Genomic DNA, 16,073 nt, shown 5'->3' on the forward strand with positions numbered 1-16,073 from the left:
CATGTCGCAGCAGTACAACTTTGCAGCAATGCCGTACAGGCCGGCTGGGCAGGACCAGCAGCAGCAGCAGCCAATGATGATGTCACAGTACCCGATGTATCCATATTATGCCGTGCCTGGAGCTGGAGGACGATTGCCGGGCTATACTCAGTGGGGTATGGGGCGGGGTATGCCAAATCAGGCCCAGGTGAATGGGCAGGCAGCAATGGGGATGCAACACCAGCAGCAACTGCAGATGCAAATGCAGATGCAGATGGCAGTTGGAAAGCCTACGCAGGGAGCAGGGCGGTAGTATGAGACTTTTGTATTGTTATTTGTGTTTCTAATGATGTACTACTGCGATTTTGTGGGGATGTATGTATGGAGGGCAGACTAAAGTAGGCTTGTTCGAGAATGAGATAGCATCTATGATACATTTTTATATCTTTGACCAATGATCATCTAGTTCTCGAATTCGACGTATATACGGACGGACCCGGATGAGTTCTATACTAGTGGAAATGACTGAAGTCTGCGTGATTAAGTAAGCCATCTTCGCCGCTTTAGGAAATCGATAAACAATGTTCTTTGATGACATTGCTTCTGGAGATGTCCAATCTCAAATAATGCGGAATAGAATAGAATATATAAAATACCATATAAGGAAGTCATGCCGCTGTTCGAATTTAGAAAACAATATTTTCTTGAACCTCTTGTAAATAATCACGACGCACAGCGTTGCGGCCAGAGTCTGACTCCCCAATGGATCCGAAATATTCCGGTGAATTACCAAAACGGTCTTAGTAGATAAAATAAGATCTCGATGATGATCAAAGTTTAGTATCGATCTCGAGTCTTTGTACACACCATCGCGATGTCTAAACCTATTGGTATGAATAAAATTTACATTCATCCAGATATTATTTAACAGCCCACAAAAGCTCTGTTTTCCGTCCACGACAAGACTAATCTCATCGATCTTGCACAGGGACTTCATGGTGCTGGAGTCCGTCTGGTCGGTTCGGGGTCGACCGCAAGGACGATCAGGGAGGCTGGAATACCCATCGAGTGAGCGCTGCGTGCTTTCTTCATTTATTTTTATTTTTATACTAATCTGGAGCCTCCTAGGGATGTTGCTGACATTACCAAAGTACCCGAGATGCTCGGAGGTAGGGTGAAGACGCTTCATCCTGCTGTTCATGGCGGTACGATATCTACCTTGTACACGAAGTTTGCAACGTTTGACTGATGCACAAAAGGCATCCTCGCACGCTCTATCCCTTCCGATGAGCAAGAACTCAAGGCCCAAAACATCTCCCCCATCTCTATCGTCGTCTGCAACCTCTACCCTTTCACATCCACCATCGCTAAACCGAACTGCACAATCGCAGATGCCGTCGAAGAGATCGACATCGGTGGTGTCACCCTGCTTCGCGCAGCTGCCAAGAACCATGAGCGTGTCTCCGTCCTCTCAGATCCTACTGACTACCACGCATTCTTGCAAGTGTTCCAGCGGGGACAGGGTGACGTTGGCCAGGTGCTCCGCAACAGGCTTGCACTGAAGGCGTTTGAGATGACTGCAAAGTATGATGATGCGATTAGCGATTATTTCCGCGAGCAGTATGCATCGAAGCCCGAGAGCGGACCAGTCCAGCGCATGACGCTTAGGTACGGTGCTAACCCTCACCAGAAACCAGCACAAACTTTCGTGGCTGAGGGCGAATTGCCATTCAAAGGTGAGATCTCTGATTTTATTCGATCGACGTTTTCTTGACTTTGTATGGTAGTCCTCAGCGGCTCCCCAGGCTACATTAATTTATTAGATGCTCTTAATTCTTACGCGCTCGTAAAGGAGCTTCAAGAGGCTTTGGACCTCCCTGCTGCCGCTTCCTTCAAACATGTCTCCCCTGCTGGTGCAGCTGTGGGTTTGGAACTTGACGAAACCGAGAAGCACGTATACGGCGTCGAAGATCTCAAAGAGCCCCTGACGCCTTTAGCATGTGCATACGCTCGCGCTCGAGGTGTGTCATTCGACAAAATCGGAACCCGTATGCTACCAAAGATCTTGTTTTAGGTGCCGATCGCATGTCATCGTTCGGAGACTTCATTGCGCTCTCCGCCCCATGTGACCTTGCCACAGCACGCATCATCTCCAGGGAAGTATCCGACGGTATCATTGCGCCAGGCTACAGCCCCGAGGCGCTGGAAGTTTTAAAAAAGAAAAAGGCAGGAAAGTACTGCGTCCTAGAGGTACGTCCGCTTGATTACGCAGCTCTGTTGCGTTTGCTGACGCTACCAAAAAGATGGACCCGTCGTACAAGCCCTCAGATGTCGAGACGCGCCAAGTATATGGCGTCAGCCTCCAGCAACGCCGAAACGACGTCAAAATTGACGCCAAGCTCTTCGAAAACCTCGTCACCAAGAACAAAGCCGTATGTCCTCACTTTTCGTAACACACAATCATAACTGTTGCATAGGTCCCAACGCAAGCGCTGACGGACCTCATTGTCGCGACCCTCGCGGTGAAGTACACGCAGTCTAACAGCGTCTCGTACGCCAAAAATGGCTCTATAATCGGCTTGGGCGCCGGACAGCAGTCGCGCATCCACTGCACGCGGCTTGCAGGATCCAAAGCGGATAACTGGTGGTTACGACACCACCCGCGCGTCCTCGCACTGCCATTCAAAAAGGGCGTTAAGCGCGCCGAGAAAGCGAACGCGATCGACCTCTTTGTGAGCGGGGAGGTACTCGAGGGCGGCGAGCGTGCACAGTGGGAGGGACAATTCGAGGAGGTGCCCGCGCCGCTCAGCCAGTCGGAGAAGAAGGAATGGGCTGAGAAGTTGGATGAGGTTGCTTGTTCGAGTGATGCGTTTTTCCCATTTGCGGATAACGTGCACCGGGCTAGGAAGAGCGGAGTGAGATACCTCGCTGCGCCTAGCGGAAGTGTGATGGACGAAGAGTGTATCAAGGCCGCGGATGAGCACGAGATGGTGTTTGCGCACACCTCTCTCAGGCTCTTCCACCACTGAGGATGAAGTAGAAATGTAACAGTAGTAAATATTCTACATTATCATTGTATTTGAGATTGAATTGCATCTCTTGCAACGCCGCGAACATGCAGGTCACAGGTACTCCAAGAAGAACTTCACGCTAGCCAGGAACGATCCTTCTTTTCCAGCCTTGACCAGTGGGTCGTTCAAATCACCACGGACAGCAAACCCATGCGTGCATCCAGGAAAGTACTCGCGCCTGTACCCCGGAGCAAACTTCCCATTGCCTAAAATCTCATCGGCCTTTGCTTGAGCTTCCGCAGGGAATAATTTATCATGCTCGCATGAGTTGATCAGGAGAGGCGCTGTGGATTTTGAAAAATATGTCTAAAAAAACAAAATTCAGCGGGAGAGCGCTGTGAGGATAATACTGGTTACCTCGAGGTCTTCAGGGAGAATCAAGAGCGAAGGGTGGGAGACAACAGCGCATTGGATGATGTTATCGAATGCGAGGTCAAAGATGTACCGACCTGCAGTGCGTATTAAGTTGAGAGGAAGAGATGACTGAAAAGAGGAACGTACCGCCGAAGCAGTAACCCGTGGCCCCGAACTTTGTAACGCCTTCCTCTTTGAGCGCAGCGATGACCTTGTCGAGTGGGGGACGAGTGACCTCGGCGCCATGGGTGGCAAGCCATCCTCGGAAGTCGAATGATTTATCCTAGCGAGTGGTCATGGGTCAGAGCTCGGGATACTTATTGATGAAGTAATCAGCCAAGAATACACTCACGTTCAAGACCCTATCAGCGGGAAGACCATCGCCGTTGAAATAGTCGATCGCGACGACCTGCGTCACAACGTCAATATCGGATCTTGCATTTACACGTACTATGGTTTGTGCAAACCTTGAAGCCGTTTTTGGCAAAGTCATCGGCGAGGAGCTGTTACGAGGTATACATCCCTTTTAGTACATGTGGGGTGCTATGTCACAAGGATGGGGGTACCTGAGCATTGATGAGTTCGATACCAAAGGCATCTGGTAGGAGGAGGATGACTTTGTCCTTGGCATAATCGACATTAGGGATGGCGACGTAGCAAGCGACACCGGCGATGGTCTCGAGCGTTCCTAGCGAAGCCACTGATGAAAATGCGACGTGGCAAGTTGGAGAAGTACTTACCTGAAGGCTCGCCCTCGTGACGTACGCCTGTTCGAGATCAGTATGCTCGATATTAATGTAGATGGTGATGATATACAACGCACCTTGGATGCAGTCCTTGCAGAAACTCATACTTGAAGTGGTTAGCAGAGGGTTGAACATGAGTAGAGGGATTTAATCCGTTATATATACAGCTCATAGCGAAATTGTCCAGGCTGATAAAATCAACTGATGACGCAGAAAGTGACATATTTCTGAGCATTCAAACTTTGTCCTCGAATTAGGAAGTGCTTGGAAGATGGGCATGATTTCACCTGTATGACGCGTGGATATTGCTGGCATAGTTAACGACGTGGCTACAACTGCGGTATATCATACGACGTTCTGAGGTTTACAATTGAGATCGGATATTGGTTTTGGATCGAATCGTACCATACGGAGACTCCATAACGTTGCAACAACAAGACTCCTCACAGGTGCTCCTGGAAGAACCCCACGGCAGCCTTAAACGAGCCCTCCTTCCCAGCTTTAACCAGCGGGTCTTTCATATCCCCACGTACAGCAAACCCGTGCGTGCAACCAGGGAAATACTCGCGCTTGTACCCTGGGGTGAACTTCCCATTCCCAAGGATTTCATCAGCCTTTGCTTGAGCTGCGATAGGGAACATCTGATCAATTTCGCAAGAGTTGATTAGGAGAGGCGCCTGTGAGTCGTTAAAGTACCTCTGTAAAGAGTGAGTCTTCAGAGGGAAAAGCATTATGCGCGACAGTATACGTTACCTCGAGGTCGTCGGGGATCCTCAAGAAAGAGGGGTGGGAAACTACGGTGCACTGGATGATGTTTTCAAATGCAAGGTCAAAAGTGTAACGACCTGACATGTGCCGTCAGGCAGAGAAACAAGTGACTGAATATGGAGATGTACCGCCGAAACAGTAGCCAGTTGCGCCAAACTTGGTGACGCCTTCCTCTTTGAGCTTGGCAATAACCTTATCGAGGGGTGGGCGTGTCTGTTCGGTACCGTGCTTAGCGAACCATGCCTTGATATCAAACGAGGGAGACTGTGAGTAGACACGAGATCAGAACTCGAGACAAAGGAGATTGTGCCAAAACCGACGTTCATATCTTCATCGGAAATAGCATCGCCGTTGAAGTAGTCGACCACGATGACCTGTATTGTATTATGGAATTAGTTTCGCATCCGGGTGCACTTCGTGCTTGGATGCAAACCTTGAAGCCGTTGGTTGCAAAATCATCAGCGAGGAGCTGCATCCATTTTTGTCAACGTGTTTGGACCATGGCAGCAGGGACGGACATACCTTGGCATTAATGAGCTCGATACCGAAGACATCTGGCAGGAAGAGGATGACTTTGTCCTTGGGATAGTCAACAGTGGGGGTAGCGACGTAGCAAGCGACACCGTCGATAGTCTCGAGCTTTCCTAGTGAAGACACTGATGAACTATGCAACGTGGCGAGCTGAAAATTACTTACCTTGAGGCTCACCCTCATGGCGTACGCCTGTTTGCAATTAGTACTCAGCGTCGGTCGCGAGGACATAAAATAGCACCTTGAATACAGTCTTTGCAGAGACTCATATTTACGTGTGATTGGGAGAGGGTTGAGAGTCATTGATCTCTTATATACAGCTCATAGAAAAGGTGGACATATGCCATCGGTGGAGCCGGGGCCAGCTGCAGCTCAGTCACGGTAACATTGAAAGCTGAATCGTGCTGACAAAGCCGGAATGCGTGGCAGTCCCTGCCGATGAAATTTGAAACTCCGAGATCGGCATGCGATCATGCATACGCTGCAGTGTTGCTGGCACGATCACACAACCAGCGACGTGACCAGTCTTAGTTTTGTATTTGAGATTATACATTAAATTTGAATTTGGATTCAATTATACCACACACGTAAGAGTCTCAGACTATAGGTGCTCCAGGAAGAATTCCACGGCAGCCTTGAACGCTCCCTCTTTCCCAGCTTTAATCAGCGGGTTGCTCATATCCCCACGTACAGAAAACCCATGCGTGCAACCAGGGAAATACTCGCGCTTGTACCCTGGGGCGAACTTCCCATTCCCAAAGATTTCATCGGCCTTTGCTTGAGCTTCGACAGGGAACATCTGATCGACTTCGCAGGAGTTGATCAGGAGAGGAGCCTTTGATTTGGAAAAGAACGTCTGAAAATAACGAGTTCAGAGGGGAAAGCATCATGCATGACAGTATGTGTTACCTCGAGGTCTTCGGGAACCTTCAAGAGAGAGGGGTGGGAGACTACGGCGCACTGGATGATGTTTTCAAATGCAAGGTCAAAAGTGTAACGACCTGACATGCATCGTCAGGTGGAGGAAGAAACGACCGAGTGGATAAACAAACCGCCGAAGCAATAGCCAGTTGCGCCAAACTTGGTGATGCCTTCCGCTTTGAGTGCGGCGATGACCTTATCGAGGGGTGGGCGTGTCTGTTCGGCGCCGTGCTTGGAGAGCCATCCCATGAAATCAAACGTGGGAGACTGTGAATGGGCACTAGATCAGGGCTTGCGATGCAACGAGAATCAGGCAGAACTAACGTTCATGGCATCAGCAGGAATATAACCGCCATTCAGGTAGTCGATCGCAACGACCTATATGATGCCGTCAGTTCTGTGTCTGTACATAAGCTTGGATACAAACCTTGTAGCCGTTTTTGGCAAAGTCGTCTGCAAGAAGCTGGTGTGGGATCCCTTATCAGTCCAAGTAAGAGTAATGGCATACGAATGACATACCTTGTTATTGATGAGCTCGATACCGAAAACATCGGGTAGGAAAAGGATGACTTTATCCTTGGGATAGTCAACAGTAGGGGTAGCGACGTAGCAAGCGACATCGGCGATGGTCTCAAGTTTGCCTTGTGACGAGATTGATGAGAAAGTGGGACATGACGAATTGAAAAAGATCTTACCCAGAGGCTCACCCTCGTGGCGAACGCCTGTTGGTGATAAATGAGTATTATCACGATTGTCGAATAGTTATAAACGCACCTTGGATGCAGTGTTTGCATAAACTCATGTTTCAAGTTGGGGATCAGGGCAGAGACGTCCAGATATTGACTTATATAAGGCTTGTCAAGCTGATGTTTATTGGCTGACATATTCATATACGCAACACCAACGGCTTGTACGGAGTCCGATGTAATCCAAGATTGCTAATGTCCAAGTAAGCTGGTGTGACACAGTGGGAAGTCCAAGACCATATACAGTGCAAGGATTTGGCCTGTAAGTGCATGACTCGGCCACGTGACTTTTATAATTTGATCGGTTGCAATGAATTTCTTTTTATAGAAGCGAACCCAAAACTAAACCTCCTCCCGGCCTGAGAAGCTTCTGGCCCGCACATTCGAACAAAGTTCGTCCAGCTCGCTCCGATTCTCGCTTTACGCTGAACATCAAACACTTCCAAAAATCTATCCGGGTACGATGCCTCCACAACCAGGAATGTTTGCTCTGCCATATGCATCAACCCACAAGGCGCGCACAGACGTTATTCAGCCAGACAACATGTCCATGACAATTTCTTATTCGAATATGCAGCCCCCTCAGGGTCCTAATCCTTATTATCATAACTCTCATCCAACTGCAGGTCCATCACGCGTGCAGGGTATGTCTTTATTTCTCCTACCCTTCTCAAGTAATATACGTACTAACCCGCATGCGAACAAAGACGATCCAAAACGAGAGAAAAAGAGAAAGGATATATCAGGCAAAGTAGGAAAAGAGATGTTGGACCGCAGAGACGAGTATGTCCCTCTCAATCACTTTTCTCATCTCCGCTCAACTTCGTGTTAGAGGACGACACTTCACTGAAAATATATCTGCACTCCACAGCTCCGCAATGCAGCTCGCATCACGTCCAGAAACTCATCCTCTGTATAACCTTCGCTTGTATCCCACTTCTCTTGAGCGCTCCGCCTTACTCGCCCAGCTCGCGTTTGAAGAAAAGCATTCCTTGGAATCAATACAGACCGCCTACGAAGAGGAACGTGAAAGAGTCGAGGAAGAATGGCGCAAGGGCCGTGATCGTATACGAGAAAGGCTCCTAGAAGGCATAGAAGAGCGCAGACGGCGTGCAAGAGAGGAAAAAGAAGGCGAGGGAACCGTAAACGGCATGTCGCTCTCTCCTTTATCTCAATAACCTCTAATTTTCATTCACCACATCAATCAGACGCAACGCTAGATGCTCAGTCTCGGTCCCATATCACTCGGAAACTGCGAAACAAAGTTGGCACTTCTCCTCCTCCAACACCCCTCGCACTTCGAGGAGAGAACCTCGTCAATGGTTCGCTTGGAAGCAATACACCCATTACGACTGGCCCCTTTACCAACCCCCACTCCCTCTCCGTCGACGAGCTACCTTCTCCTTTCCCTTTTCCTCTCACAGCCGTCACCCTCACTAATCCGTCTTCGGGTGCCGGTGGTAACTCCGGCACTGGTGGCTCCAGGCGTCGTACCAAAGGTGCAGGGCTTCACTCGAGCATGGTCGGCGTCGGTGGCCTAGGCAAGAGCATAGCAATGCTAGGTCCCAGCAAAGAAGCAGATATAGAGGCGGATTTGATGGAAATTCGGAGGGGTAGCAAACGACGTAGAGCAGCAGCCGTGTCTTCTGGCAAGGTTTCGTAGGCGCATGTTCTTTTTGATTTTGAAATTGTATAATATCTTATCATCGGAAGTCGGAAGTCGGAGATCAATTCAGCTACCCGTTTACCCGTAAGCGGGCCGTTCTGGGTTGTAGTGTTTTACTTTGTGCACATGGACCAGTCTCCTGCTAAACGCGTGTTTCAGCCGTTGTATGTATCAACCGGTGATGCGTCCATCGACAGGCTGGCATTCTTCCACGTGCTAGAAAGATTAAAGGTAAAGATCCAAATCACTTCGATGCGCAATCCCTGCACTCATCCACTTTCGAGTAGACTCAAAAGCGCACAGGATGGATCGATAACAAGGAACATATTCCTACCCTCCAAAGATACCTCTGAATCACTCACATTATCCGATTTTCCAGATCCCAAATGCAGAGAGGTTCGTGATGCATACCCTCCCTTGGCATGGCATGACTCACTCTCAACAGTATATCAGACCACATGTACCGCATGGCTATCCTCGCTATGTGTACGTCTGACGGCACCCTCGATGTTTCCAAGTGCGTTGCTTCCATCGTTGAGTTGTGAAATGAAACGTTTATGGTGACGTTTGAAGATGCGTTATGATGGCCATCGTACACGATCTTGCTGAAGCGCAAGGTAAATCCTTATGTCATGTTGCAAAGATCAGAACTGATGTCATGGCAGTGGGCGATATCACGCCTCGAGAAGGTATTTCGAAACAGGAAAAACAGCGCTTAGAAGCGGTTAGTCATCCATACCTCACAACATCCCGAGTCGCATCTGACTCTGTTACCGTATAGTCAGCGATGCGTAATTTCGTGCATGACATGCTCCATGGTTCCCCAGCAGCACTACGGATTGAAGCTCTTTGGAACGTAAGACTGCATCGCTCGACGTGGATGAACTCAGATGACACGCTTTGCGCAGGAATATGAGGAGGGAGAAACGGACGAAGCAAAGTTCGTCAAAGGTCTGTATTTATTATTCCCAGTGCTGTGCTTTGATTTATACATGACTTGTCTGTAGATCTTGATAGATTGGAGATGGCTTTGCAAGGTATGTAGCCGCATTACCATCAGGTTGTGTCCGTGTTATATTCATGTGCGTGCATATTAGCACGCGAATACGAAGTGGCCCATGCACGGGATCTTCAGCCATTTTTCGATTCCAGCTTGCCTCATTTGCGTCATCCGGAGGTCAAGCAGTGGGGCGAGGATTTGGCACAGACTCGTTCGCGGTCGCGCTAGCTGGAAATGGTTGATATGATCGCATCGTGTTTATTTCTTTGATTCCGTCCTTCGCGAAGCACCTGCGACTGCATTGTGCAATGAATCTGTGAATGACTGACATTCCTTGCGTACAATATCTTGAGATGGAAGTTTAGACGGCAGCATTCCCTTCAGGTGCCTGGGGTGTTTATGTCATTTCATATCGACTTGGATAGCTCTGACATTATCAGCTCAGTCCCACCCCATTATGTATCACCGCAGATGACTGTAGCCAAAGTTTCGAGCAAAACATTTAGTATCCGTACGACGACGTTGGAACACCGTAAAAATTTGAAGCAAAACTGTTGCGTGGGCGAGGTACAAAAACGCGTTTGGTTACATGTATGAGTGTAAATTCATATTTATCGCCCATGCTCGATCTCATCAACCGTAATTGCGTGTAGATTTGGAAAACTAGAACAGGTGAATATCTTTGAAAGGACCCATATAACTACAGTACTTCTAGTGTCCTGATGTCCATCAAGTAGTTGATAGAAGCCATGTCTTTAACCTGTGCAATGATATCAAGATCTGATGCAATCCTCTTGAATTCTCCGTCGCGCTGCCGTGCTAGCAAAAATGCATGAAAAGGCTGTCCAAGGCGAACAATCATTTGCAATTGTCGCAAGTGAGAATCCGAATAAATCGGCTCAGATTGTGCAGCGTGCGAAGGGTACGATGGAGATTCGAGCACGGACCAATTGTCACTCTGCGTATCATCTGCAGCTTCATGCAGCCCCAGGAGCTCACGATTCCATGGACGAACGAGCAAGATCGTCTGCCAGGAGGGCAGAGGTCTTGCGGGTGAGAACGAGGTGAACTTGTCTTCCGTGGTGATCTCCAGGTTGTGAAGTCCATCTGACTTGAGTTCATACGTATATGTATCCTGGTCGTGACCTTGTGGCCTCCGCTTGGCTTCTGTGACCGGGAATACAATGCAGGGCAGATGCAACCGGCGGTGCCCAAAGCGGGGAGCGCTCAGGTAGTCAAGTGTCTGATATAATTCCGAAGCCGACTGTAGAGCCACAACACCTCGCAGCGAGGAGACCGACGATTGAATCTCATCTTCGGATGGAGGTGGCAGTTGGAATAGTGGAGTTTTGTACGAAGTGATGTCAGCTGGTAGACAGCTATTGAATTCTGATGACTTTCCGATCCAGTCCAGGGCAGTAATGTCGCCCGACTGAGCTATGATTTCCTCCAGGAGCCGCCCGAGTGCGTATTGTTTTCTCTCGCCATAATCAACACGCAGGCGGACGCCAAAGACGCCAGATAACGAGTACGCGATGTCTTCTTGCAATGTGGTATGACGTGTCGACGCCCACTGAAGTTTTTCTCGGGCGTTTTTCATCCCAGGACGGAAGGCCACAACCGCTTGTCGATCTATGCCCGTCGCGTCCTTCAACTCCTGCATGATTGCGACGGAATCCTTGTGGTTGGGAGTGCAATCGCCAAGATAAGGAGTCCAATCCTTCTGATAGAAGAGAATGACGTTGGGAGCGAGGAATTCCTGGATTGTCCATCCCCGTGTGTTCCAAGTGCTCTTTGCCAACGTGCCAGGCTCCGATGAAGGTGGAACATCCGAGAGGTATACGATCGTGAGCGCGGAATGGTGATACCAGACGAACATGGAGTTGACCGATTCTTGAAGCTCAACATTGTTGCTCTTATCGATGCAGCATGTATCACTCCATGCCCACCGATACCCCAAATCACGAGCAGTTTTGCAGAAGGACTGCAACTTCGTGATGGTACCAACCGGATCCAACTGATAGACGACCTTGCCCTGTATATCCTGCAGCAGCGGCTCCTTCCCTTCCCACCTATGCGATAGCATGGCATATCGGAAGTACGCAATCACCACTTCTCTGATGCGCTTCATTCGGGAGTCTAGATGCATGATGGTCGATGATACAAGCTCTTTGTACTCTATGCTCGTTTTGAAAATCCGTATTTGGTCTCTCGATCGCACATGAGACCGGTGGTGGTGTCGAGCACACGCAGCGGAGCGTTGTCAAGTTGAGCGTCGATCACCTTTCTAATAGCACGGTCTACCTCGGACGTACTGAGATACTGTTGGCGCAACTCTGCGGAAACGGTTAAAGCATGTTGACGGATGAATTCTCTGAGGCTTACTTCGTGTCTCAGTGTCAGGAGCATCATCTAATTTCGAGAGCATGACTCGGAAAGCTTGTATCGCTTCATCATAGCTTTGGGCACCATGAAGCGCCGCATGCTTCAACTTGTATCCAATATGAGACGAAGGGTTGAGTTGAATGACCTGTATATCACCACAATGAGCATAGGTGAGGAAACAACAAATGTTATCGCACCTTCTGGGCATCGAGAAGTGCTTCCATCCACAACATTTTCCCCAACTTTGCCTTACTACGATTTGCAAAGACAGCATCAGATGGAGAAATTAGGTCGATCGCCGCCGTGTATAAATCAATGGCCCTGTCATAATCGCTTGCAGCGAGGGCAGTATCCCCGTTGGTGAGAAAAAGGGCACTGCATTCTTGGGTTAAAGCTGAGTGAAGTGCGGGTGAGGATTATAACCGCAGGTGACATCACTGAAGACTTGCCGGTGGACCAGTCGAGGCAGCCGGCCTCCGTTGTTTCGTTGACTGTATTCATCATAGATTTGTGTGATTCAAGAGCTTCATCTATTTTGCCTGAGGAAAGGAAAGCCTGGCACCGTTTCTGGTGTGCAGTGAGCCACAGGGTTTTGAAATTCCAGCCGAAGAGCTGGACAAGACACTCAGTATAAAAAACATTAGGTATGTACCATCTCAACGCACCACGATCAAATCCTCGTAAGTTTCATGAATGTCTGATATATGGCTGGAGTTGAGAGCAGCAGTGAAATAGTCAGCAGCTTCGTCGTGACGTCCGCCATCCAAGGCATTTATTACGAGTTGAACACGTAGATATGCCTAATATGGGAAGGTTGTAAAGATCAGTTTCGATAGCACAGCATGGCTGCATGATACTTACTTCAACGATATGACATGCTCGAGTATCAGTATTCGGACAACCGTTAATGAGTTCTTCTAGGAGCAGGTTTGCCTCGTCATGTTGATCTGCATTGAAGAGCGCAATAGCCTGAAACGCAGAATTAAGCAGTGTGTGTGTGAGGCAACTGTAACATACCTTAATTAAGAGCAGGAAATGGATTGTTTCTGAACCTTGGTCCGTGTACACGGATGCAACGTCAAACGCTGCCCTCGCGCGGGTGATGTGGCCTATTCCGCAGAGGGCGATGCCCTTGGAGATATAGCCTATAGATGAGGGCTGAATGCCGATAGACTGTGCCGCCATCTCCTTAGCCTTCTGTATGAGGACCATGATCAGTGCATATAACTCGCCTTGATTGCATCTTGAAGGGCGTGGTCCCAGTCACGTTTTCGGGCCAAAACAAATGAGCGATGGGCGTAGGCAGTGTGGTTGTTCGCATTGGTGTTGATATCTTGCGTGAGCAGTTTTTCGGCAGCAGACAAGTCCCCACCTATGCATGCAATGCGGGCTGTCGTGATGACTAGAATCTGTACCAAACATGCTTAATTTTTGGTAGATGAGTCAAGGACGAAACATGCCTTTGGATGAATACCCTGAGGCACCCACTCCGAGATCATCTTATCGCCTCCTCCGCTGAGGATGTGGTTGCCGTCCATGGAAAAAGTGACACATCCCGTCGGGGACATGTGCTTGAAGGTGGCAATGGATTGTCGATCTGAGAGCCGCCAGAGACGGACATGTCGGTCATCAGATGCGGAGGCAACGAGTGTGCCAGCAGGATTGACGACAATGGCTGTGATTGTGCTAGTGTGACCGAACCAAGGATCACCTGTCTGCTTCCAGGTGAATGCATCCCATTCGCGTATGGTAGGATCGTCCGAATTGCCGCCTATGAGAAGGCGTGTGCCATCAGGCGTCCATGCGAGTGAGAAGTTGGTTTGTGTGTGAGCCTTGAAGGATGCGACGCGTTCTCTTGTGCTTGGATTATAAATTTGGATATTCAGGGCTGCGATGGCAAGAAGTCCTCCAGACGGCGAATACCGTAAGGAACAGACCACATCATTGCACTTGATCGAATCTCCTTGTTTCTGCCAGGTTTTGGTGTTCCATAGCTTCGTCGTTTTATCCCTTGAACCAGTGGCTAGCACTGTCCCATCAGGAGAAAAGTCCAGCGAGTTGATAGAATTGGTGTGGGCTTTGATTTTGGTGAGCAATTCGGCAGTTTCACCGTGCCAGATGATGATCTCTCCGTTGAAATCACCGCTTGCTATCAATTGCCCATTTTGTGATACCGCTAATCCTGCCACCTCAGAGCGATGGCCCTCCATCTTCTTCAACATTTCACCTGTCTTCAAGTCCCACAGACGAAGCATCTTGTCCCATGAGCCGGTAATCATCCGTCGTTTATCGGGGAAAACTGCGACTGCCTTGACGCGCTCTTCATGGCCTTTGAATTGTCGCAGGGGTATAGTGATGGGAAGGAGCTCCGACATCTTACTGAGGGTTGATGGCGTTAGGTGCGGTCGAGGACTTTATAGGGATTGTGGGTGTACTTCTCTAAGTTCCAGAGTACGTTTATTGTGCGTTTTATACAGCAATACAGCATGTCCTTGATAGACGCTCAGGCACGATGCTGCTCGCCCGGGCCCCCACATCGCCGTCCTCCTCGGTATACCCTCCCAGCGCTTGAGGACATATAAACCTCCCACTCTTGTCTCCAAAGCTTCCAGAATGTATCCCAATGCATCCAATGGAGGAATTGGTATCTTCCAGCGCTCGAATCTGACTGTTGTCTTTCTCTAAGCCGCTGAGATCCGTGAATTGTGCGTTTTGGTGCTTCACTGCCTCAACCTGCCTCGTTTCAATACCGCACAGGATACTTAAGGCTGTTCGCATATCAGTTCTCTGATGGAATCTCCGCTGAATGAATGACGTTCCTTGCGTACAATATCTCAAGAAGTTTGGACAGCCCTTCAGGCGCCTGGGGTGTGATTTCATATCGACTTATATGTCGTTCTAGCTCTCAGCTGACACCATGAGCGCTTGTATGATTATCAGCTCAGTCCCACCCCATTATGTATCACCGCAGATGATCGCAGTCAAATCTACGAGCAAAACACAAGGAACAGGCCAGAACGGTCCACCGAATATCAAGTGTAACATCTTTTTCAGCGGATGAGAGCGTCGTAGTGACTCCCATTGATGAAGAATCAACAGCAGTACCCTCAAGGACTTTGGCCGTAGTCTGAAAGCTCATCTGAGTGGTCGAGGAAGGAGATGTTGGTGTCTGAGGAGGACTGCGACCGTCCGAAACCAGGCAGGAAGGTCGAAGTTTGTCTTTGGAGTTCCGCCTGCTTGTCATATCTTCCTTGAATCCTCGGGTTTCAACCTGCCGCCGTGCTTCAACAGGGTCGTTTTCAGGGTTGGCAACGGTATGAGTTGTCATTAGCAATGGTACAAGATCTATCGCTCGCACACCATGCACAGCTAGGCTGTCTATCATATTCTGCTCTGATATAGCGTTTGAGCATACATGATCATGCCTGTTCGACTGTAAAGATGCGCAAGTAGTTTCAAGTTCCATGTTGTAATAGAGGCGGCCCATGAACTTCATCGCCCGCAGCTCCATATGTTGAAAAGATGCTTTGTGCTCCTTTCTATTAGAAGTCTTGAACTTCTGTACCATTTCTGGCTGGTGGCTGAGGGGGGTCATAACCTTGTCCTCGTCAAACAAATAACGTGTACGCAGGTGAACCTCATCCGCCTCATCTTCTTCGTTGACCTGCAGTCTGGTATATCCATTCTCGTTCTGTTCTGTCTTGGAACGCCATTTGACACCCCCTAGTCGAAATCGATGAGATTGCCGCCTCCAAAGTCATCCTCTTTGACGACTGGCATTTCCTGACATCCTTCTTCGTCGTCATCGTCAAAAGAAAATGGATTCGTCGGGTGAGCGGCTTCCACTGGCATTTCTGAAGGATATGGAGGGGGTATGATCCTGCACGACTCAATGCATTATGTAGT

At 49.0% G+C, this 16,073-nt stretch overlaps 8 protein-coding genes across 8 annotated transcripts; 3 read left to right on the top strand and 5 right to left on the bottom strand.

Annotated features, from left to right (window-relative positions):
- Positions 1-853: 853 nt before the first annotated feature.
- EDB93DRAFT_1252112 (bifunctional purine biosynthesis protein ade10) lies at positions 854-3,008 on the top strand (the record flags this gene model as incomplete). Its single annotated transcript, XM_041453249.1, has 8 exons — positions 854-869; positions 921-1,047; positions 1,108-1,184; positions 1,239-1,715; positions 1,767-2,000; positions 2,054-2,229; positions 2,283-2,411; positions 2,457-3,008. The coding sequence occupies 8 exons, from the start codon at positions 854-856 to the stop codon at positions 3,006-3,008; spliced, it is 1,788 nt and encodes a 595-aa protein (XP_041305929.1).
- Positions 2,774-4,404, bottom strand: EDB93DRAFT_595671 (Alpha/Beta hydrolase protein). Its single transcript, XM_041456800.1, has 8 exons — positions 4,228-4,404; positions 4,145-4,171; positions 3,971-4,092; positions 3,872-3,907; positions 3,757-3,813; positions 3,552-3,687; positions 3,408-3,499; positions 2,774-3,356 (listed from the first exon to the last, which is right to left on the bottom strand). Exons 1-8 carry the CDS (start codon positions 4,283-4,285, stop codon positions 3,102-3,104), a joined length of 783 nt encoding a protein of 260 aa, XP_041305930.1. The 5' UTR covers positions 4,286-4,404; the 3' UTR covers positions 2,774-3,101.
- A 34-nt stretch (positions 4,405-4,438) lies between these two features.
- EDB93DRAFT_595498 (dienelactone hydrolase) lies at positions 4,439-5,830 on the bottom strand. The gene is made up of 9 exons (XM_041456799.1): positions 5,691-5,830; positions 5,615-5,641; positions 5,441-5,562; positions 5,352-5,387; positions 5,239-5,292; positions 5,047-5,182; positions 4,904-4,995; positions 4,556-4,848; positions 4,439-4,507 (listed from the first exon to the last, which is right to left on the bottom strand). The coding sequence occupies exons 1-8, from the start codon at positions 5,716-5,718 to the stop codon at positions 4,594-4,596; spliced, it is 750 nt and encodes a 249-aa protein (XP_041305931.1). The 5' UTR covers positions 5,719-5,830; the 3' UTR covers positions 4,439-4,507; positions 4,556-4,593.
- Positions 5,831-5,964: 134 nt separating this feature from the next.
- Positions 5,965-7,353, bottom strand: EDB93DRAFT_1156789 (Alpha/Beta hydrolase protein). Its single transcript, XM_041449908.1, has 8 exons — positions 7,145-7,353; positions 7,066-7,092; positions 6,890-7,011; positions 6,798-6,833; positions 6,695-6,748; positions 6,502-6,637; positions 6,359-6,450; positions 5,965-6,305 (listed from the first exon to the last, which is right to left on the bottom strand). Exons 1-8 carry the CDS (start codon positions 7,170-7,172, stop codon positions 6,051-6,053), a joined length of 750 nt encoding a protein of 249 aa, XP_041305932.1. The 5' UTR covers positions 7,173-7,353; the 3' UTR covers positions 5,965-6,050.
- A 100-nt stretch (positions 7,354-7,453) lies between these two features.
- Positions 7,454-8,891, top strand: EDB93DRAFT_1156791 (uncharacterized protein). The gene is made up of 4 exons (XM_041449909.1): positions 7,454-7,760; positions 7,824-7,899; positions 7,949-8,265; positions 8,325-8,891. Exons 1-4 carry the CDS (start codon positions 7,580-7,582, stop codon positions 8,777-8,779), a joined length of 1,029 nt encoding a protein of 342 aa, XP_041305933.1. The 5' UTR covers positions 7,454-7,579; the 3' UTR covers positions 8,780-8,891.
- Positions 8,892-8,908: 17 nt separating this feature from the next.
- Positions 8,909-10,431, top strand: EDB93DRAFT_1292347 (HD domain-containing protein; the record flags this gene model as incomplete). Its single annotated transcript, XM_041454576.1, has 9 exons — positions 8,909-9,013; positions 9,162-9,178; positions 9,228-9,299; positions 9,356-9,399; positions 9,448-9,506; positions 9,564-9,638; positions 9,691-9,733; positions 9,790-9,819; positions 9,880-10,431. 9 exons carry the CDS (start codon positions 8,909-8,911, stop codon positions 10,008-10,010), a joined length of 576 nt encoding a protein of 191 aa, XP_041305934.1. The 3' UTR covers positions 10,011-10,431.
- Positions 10,432-10,482: 51 nt separating this feature from the next.
- On the bottom strand, positions 10,483-13,352 carry EDB93DRAFT_1338320 (heterokaryon incompatibility protein-domain-containing protein; the record flags this gene model as incomplete). Its single annotated transcript, XM_041455386.1, has 8 exons — positions 10,483-11,921; positions 12,098-12,118; positions 12,168-12,312; positions 12,365-12,561; positions 12,617-12,779; positions 12,833-12,967; positions 13,029-13,136; positions 13,185-13,352. 8 exons carry the CDS (start codon positions 13,350-13,352, stop codon positions 10,483-10,485), a joined length of 2,376 nt encoding a protein of 791 aa, XP_041305935.1.
- A 1,460-nt stretch (positions 13,353-14,812) lies between these two features.
- EDB93DRAFT_595830 (uncharacterized protein) lies at positions 14,813-15,982 on the bottom strand. The gene is made up of 2 exons (XM_041456801.1): positions 14,983-15,982; positions 14,813-14,935 (listed from the first exon to the last, which is right to left on the bottom strand). The coding sequence occupies exon 1, from the start codon at positions 15,760-15,762 to the stop codon at positions 15,130-15,132; it is 633 nt and encodes a 210-aa protein (XP_041305936.1). The 5' UTR covers positions 15,763-15,982; the 3' UTR covers positions 14,813-14,935; positions 14,983-15,129.
- Positions 15,983-16,073: the final 91 nt, after the last annotated feature.

This window comes from Suillus bovinus (assembly GCF_016758785.1).
Source record: "Suillus bovinus strain UH-Sbo-P2 chromosome Unknown EDB93scaffold_43, whole genome shotgun sequence".
Taxonomy (NCBI): Eukaryota; Fungi; Basidiomycota; class Agaricomycetes; order Boletales; family Suillaceae; genus Suillus; species Suillus bovinus.

Bases quoted from the DNA above. Each gene is read 5' to 3' on its own strand.
- EDB93DRAFT_595671 (XM_041456800.1), bottom strand. From the start codon at position 4,285: ATGTTCAACCCTCTGCTAACCACTTCAAGTATGAGTTTCTGCAAGGAC. The intron at 4,093-4,144 runs GTAAGTACTTCT...TGGCTTCGCTAG, and splicing joins TCACGAGGGCGAGCCTTCAG to GAACGCTCGAGACCATCGCC. The intron at 3,500-3,551 runs GTACGTTCCTCT...TACGCACTGCAG, and splicing joins CACGGGTTACTGCTTCGGCG to GTCGGTACATCTTTGACCTC.
- EDB93DRAFT_595498 (XM_041456799.1), bottom strand. From the start codon at position 5,718: ATGAGTCTCTGCAAAGACTGTATTCAAG. The intron at 5,563-5,614 runs GTAAGTAATTTT...TGTCTTCACTAG, and splicing joins CCATGAGGGTGAGCCTCAAG to GAAAGCTCGAGACTATCGAC. The intron at 4,996-5,046 runs GTACATCTCCAT...GGCACATGTCAG, and splicing joins AACTGGCTACTGTTTCGGCG to GTCGTTACACTTTTGACCTT.
- EDB93DRAFT_1156789 (XM_041449908.1), bottom strand. From the start codon at position 7,172: ATGAGTTTATGCAAACACTGCATCCAAG. The intron at 6,451-6,501 runs GTTTGTTTATCC...GATGCATGTCAG, and splicing joins AACTGGCTATTGCTTCGGCG to GTCGTTACACTTTTGACCTT. The intron at 6,306-6,358 runs GTAACACATACT...CGTTATTTTCAG, and splicing joins AGGTTCCCGAAGACCTCGAG to ACGTTCTTTTCCAAATCAAA.
- EDB93DRAFT_1156791 (XM_041449909.1), top strand. From the start codon at position 7,580: ATGCCTCCACAACCAGGAATGTTTGCTCTGCCATATGCATCAACCCAC. The intron at 7,761-7,823 runs GTATGTCTTTAT...ATGCGAACAAAG, and splicing joins AGGTCCATCACGCGTGCAGG to ACGATCCAAAACGAGAGAAA. The intron at 7,900-7,948 runs GTATGTCCCTCT...ACTTCGTGTTAG, and splicing joins ATGTTGGACCGCAGAGACGA to AGGACGACACTTCACTGAAA.
- EDB93DRAFT_595830 (XM_041456801.1), bottom strand. From the start codon at position 15,762: ATGACCCCCCTCAGCCACCAGCCAGAAATGGTACAGAAGTTCAAGACT.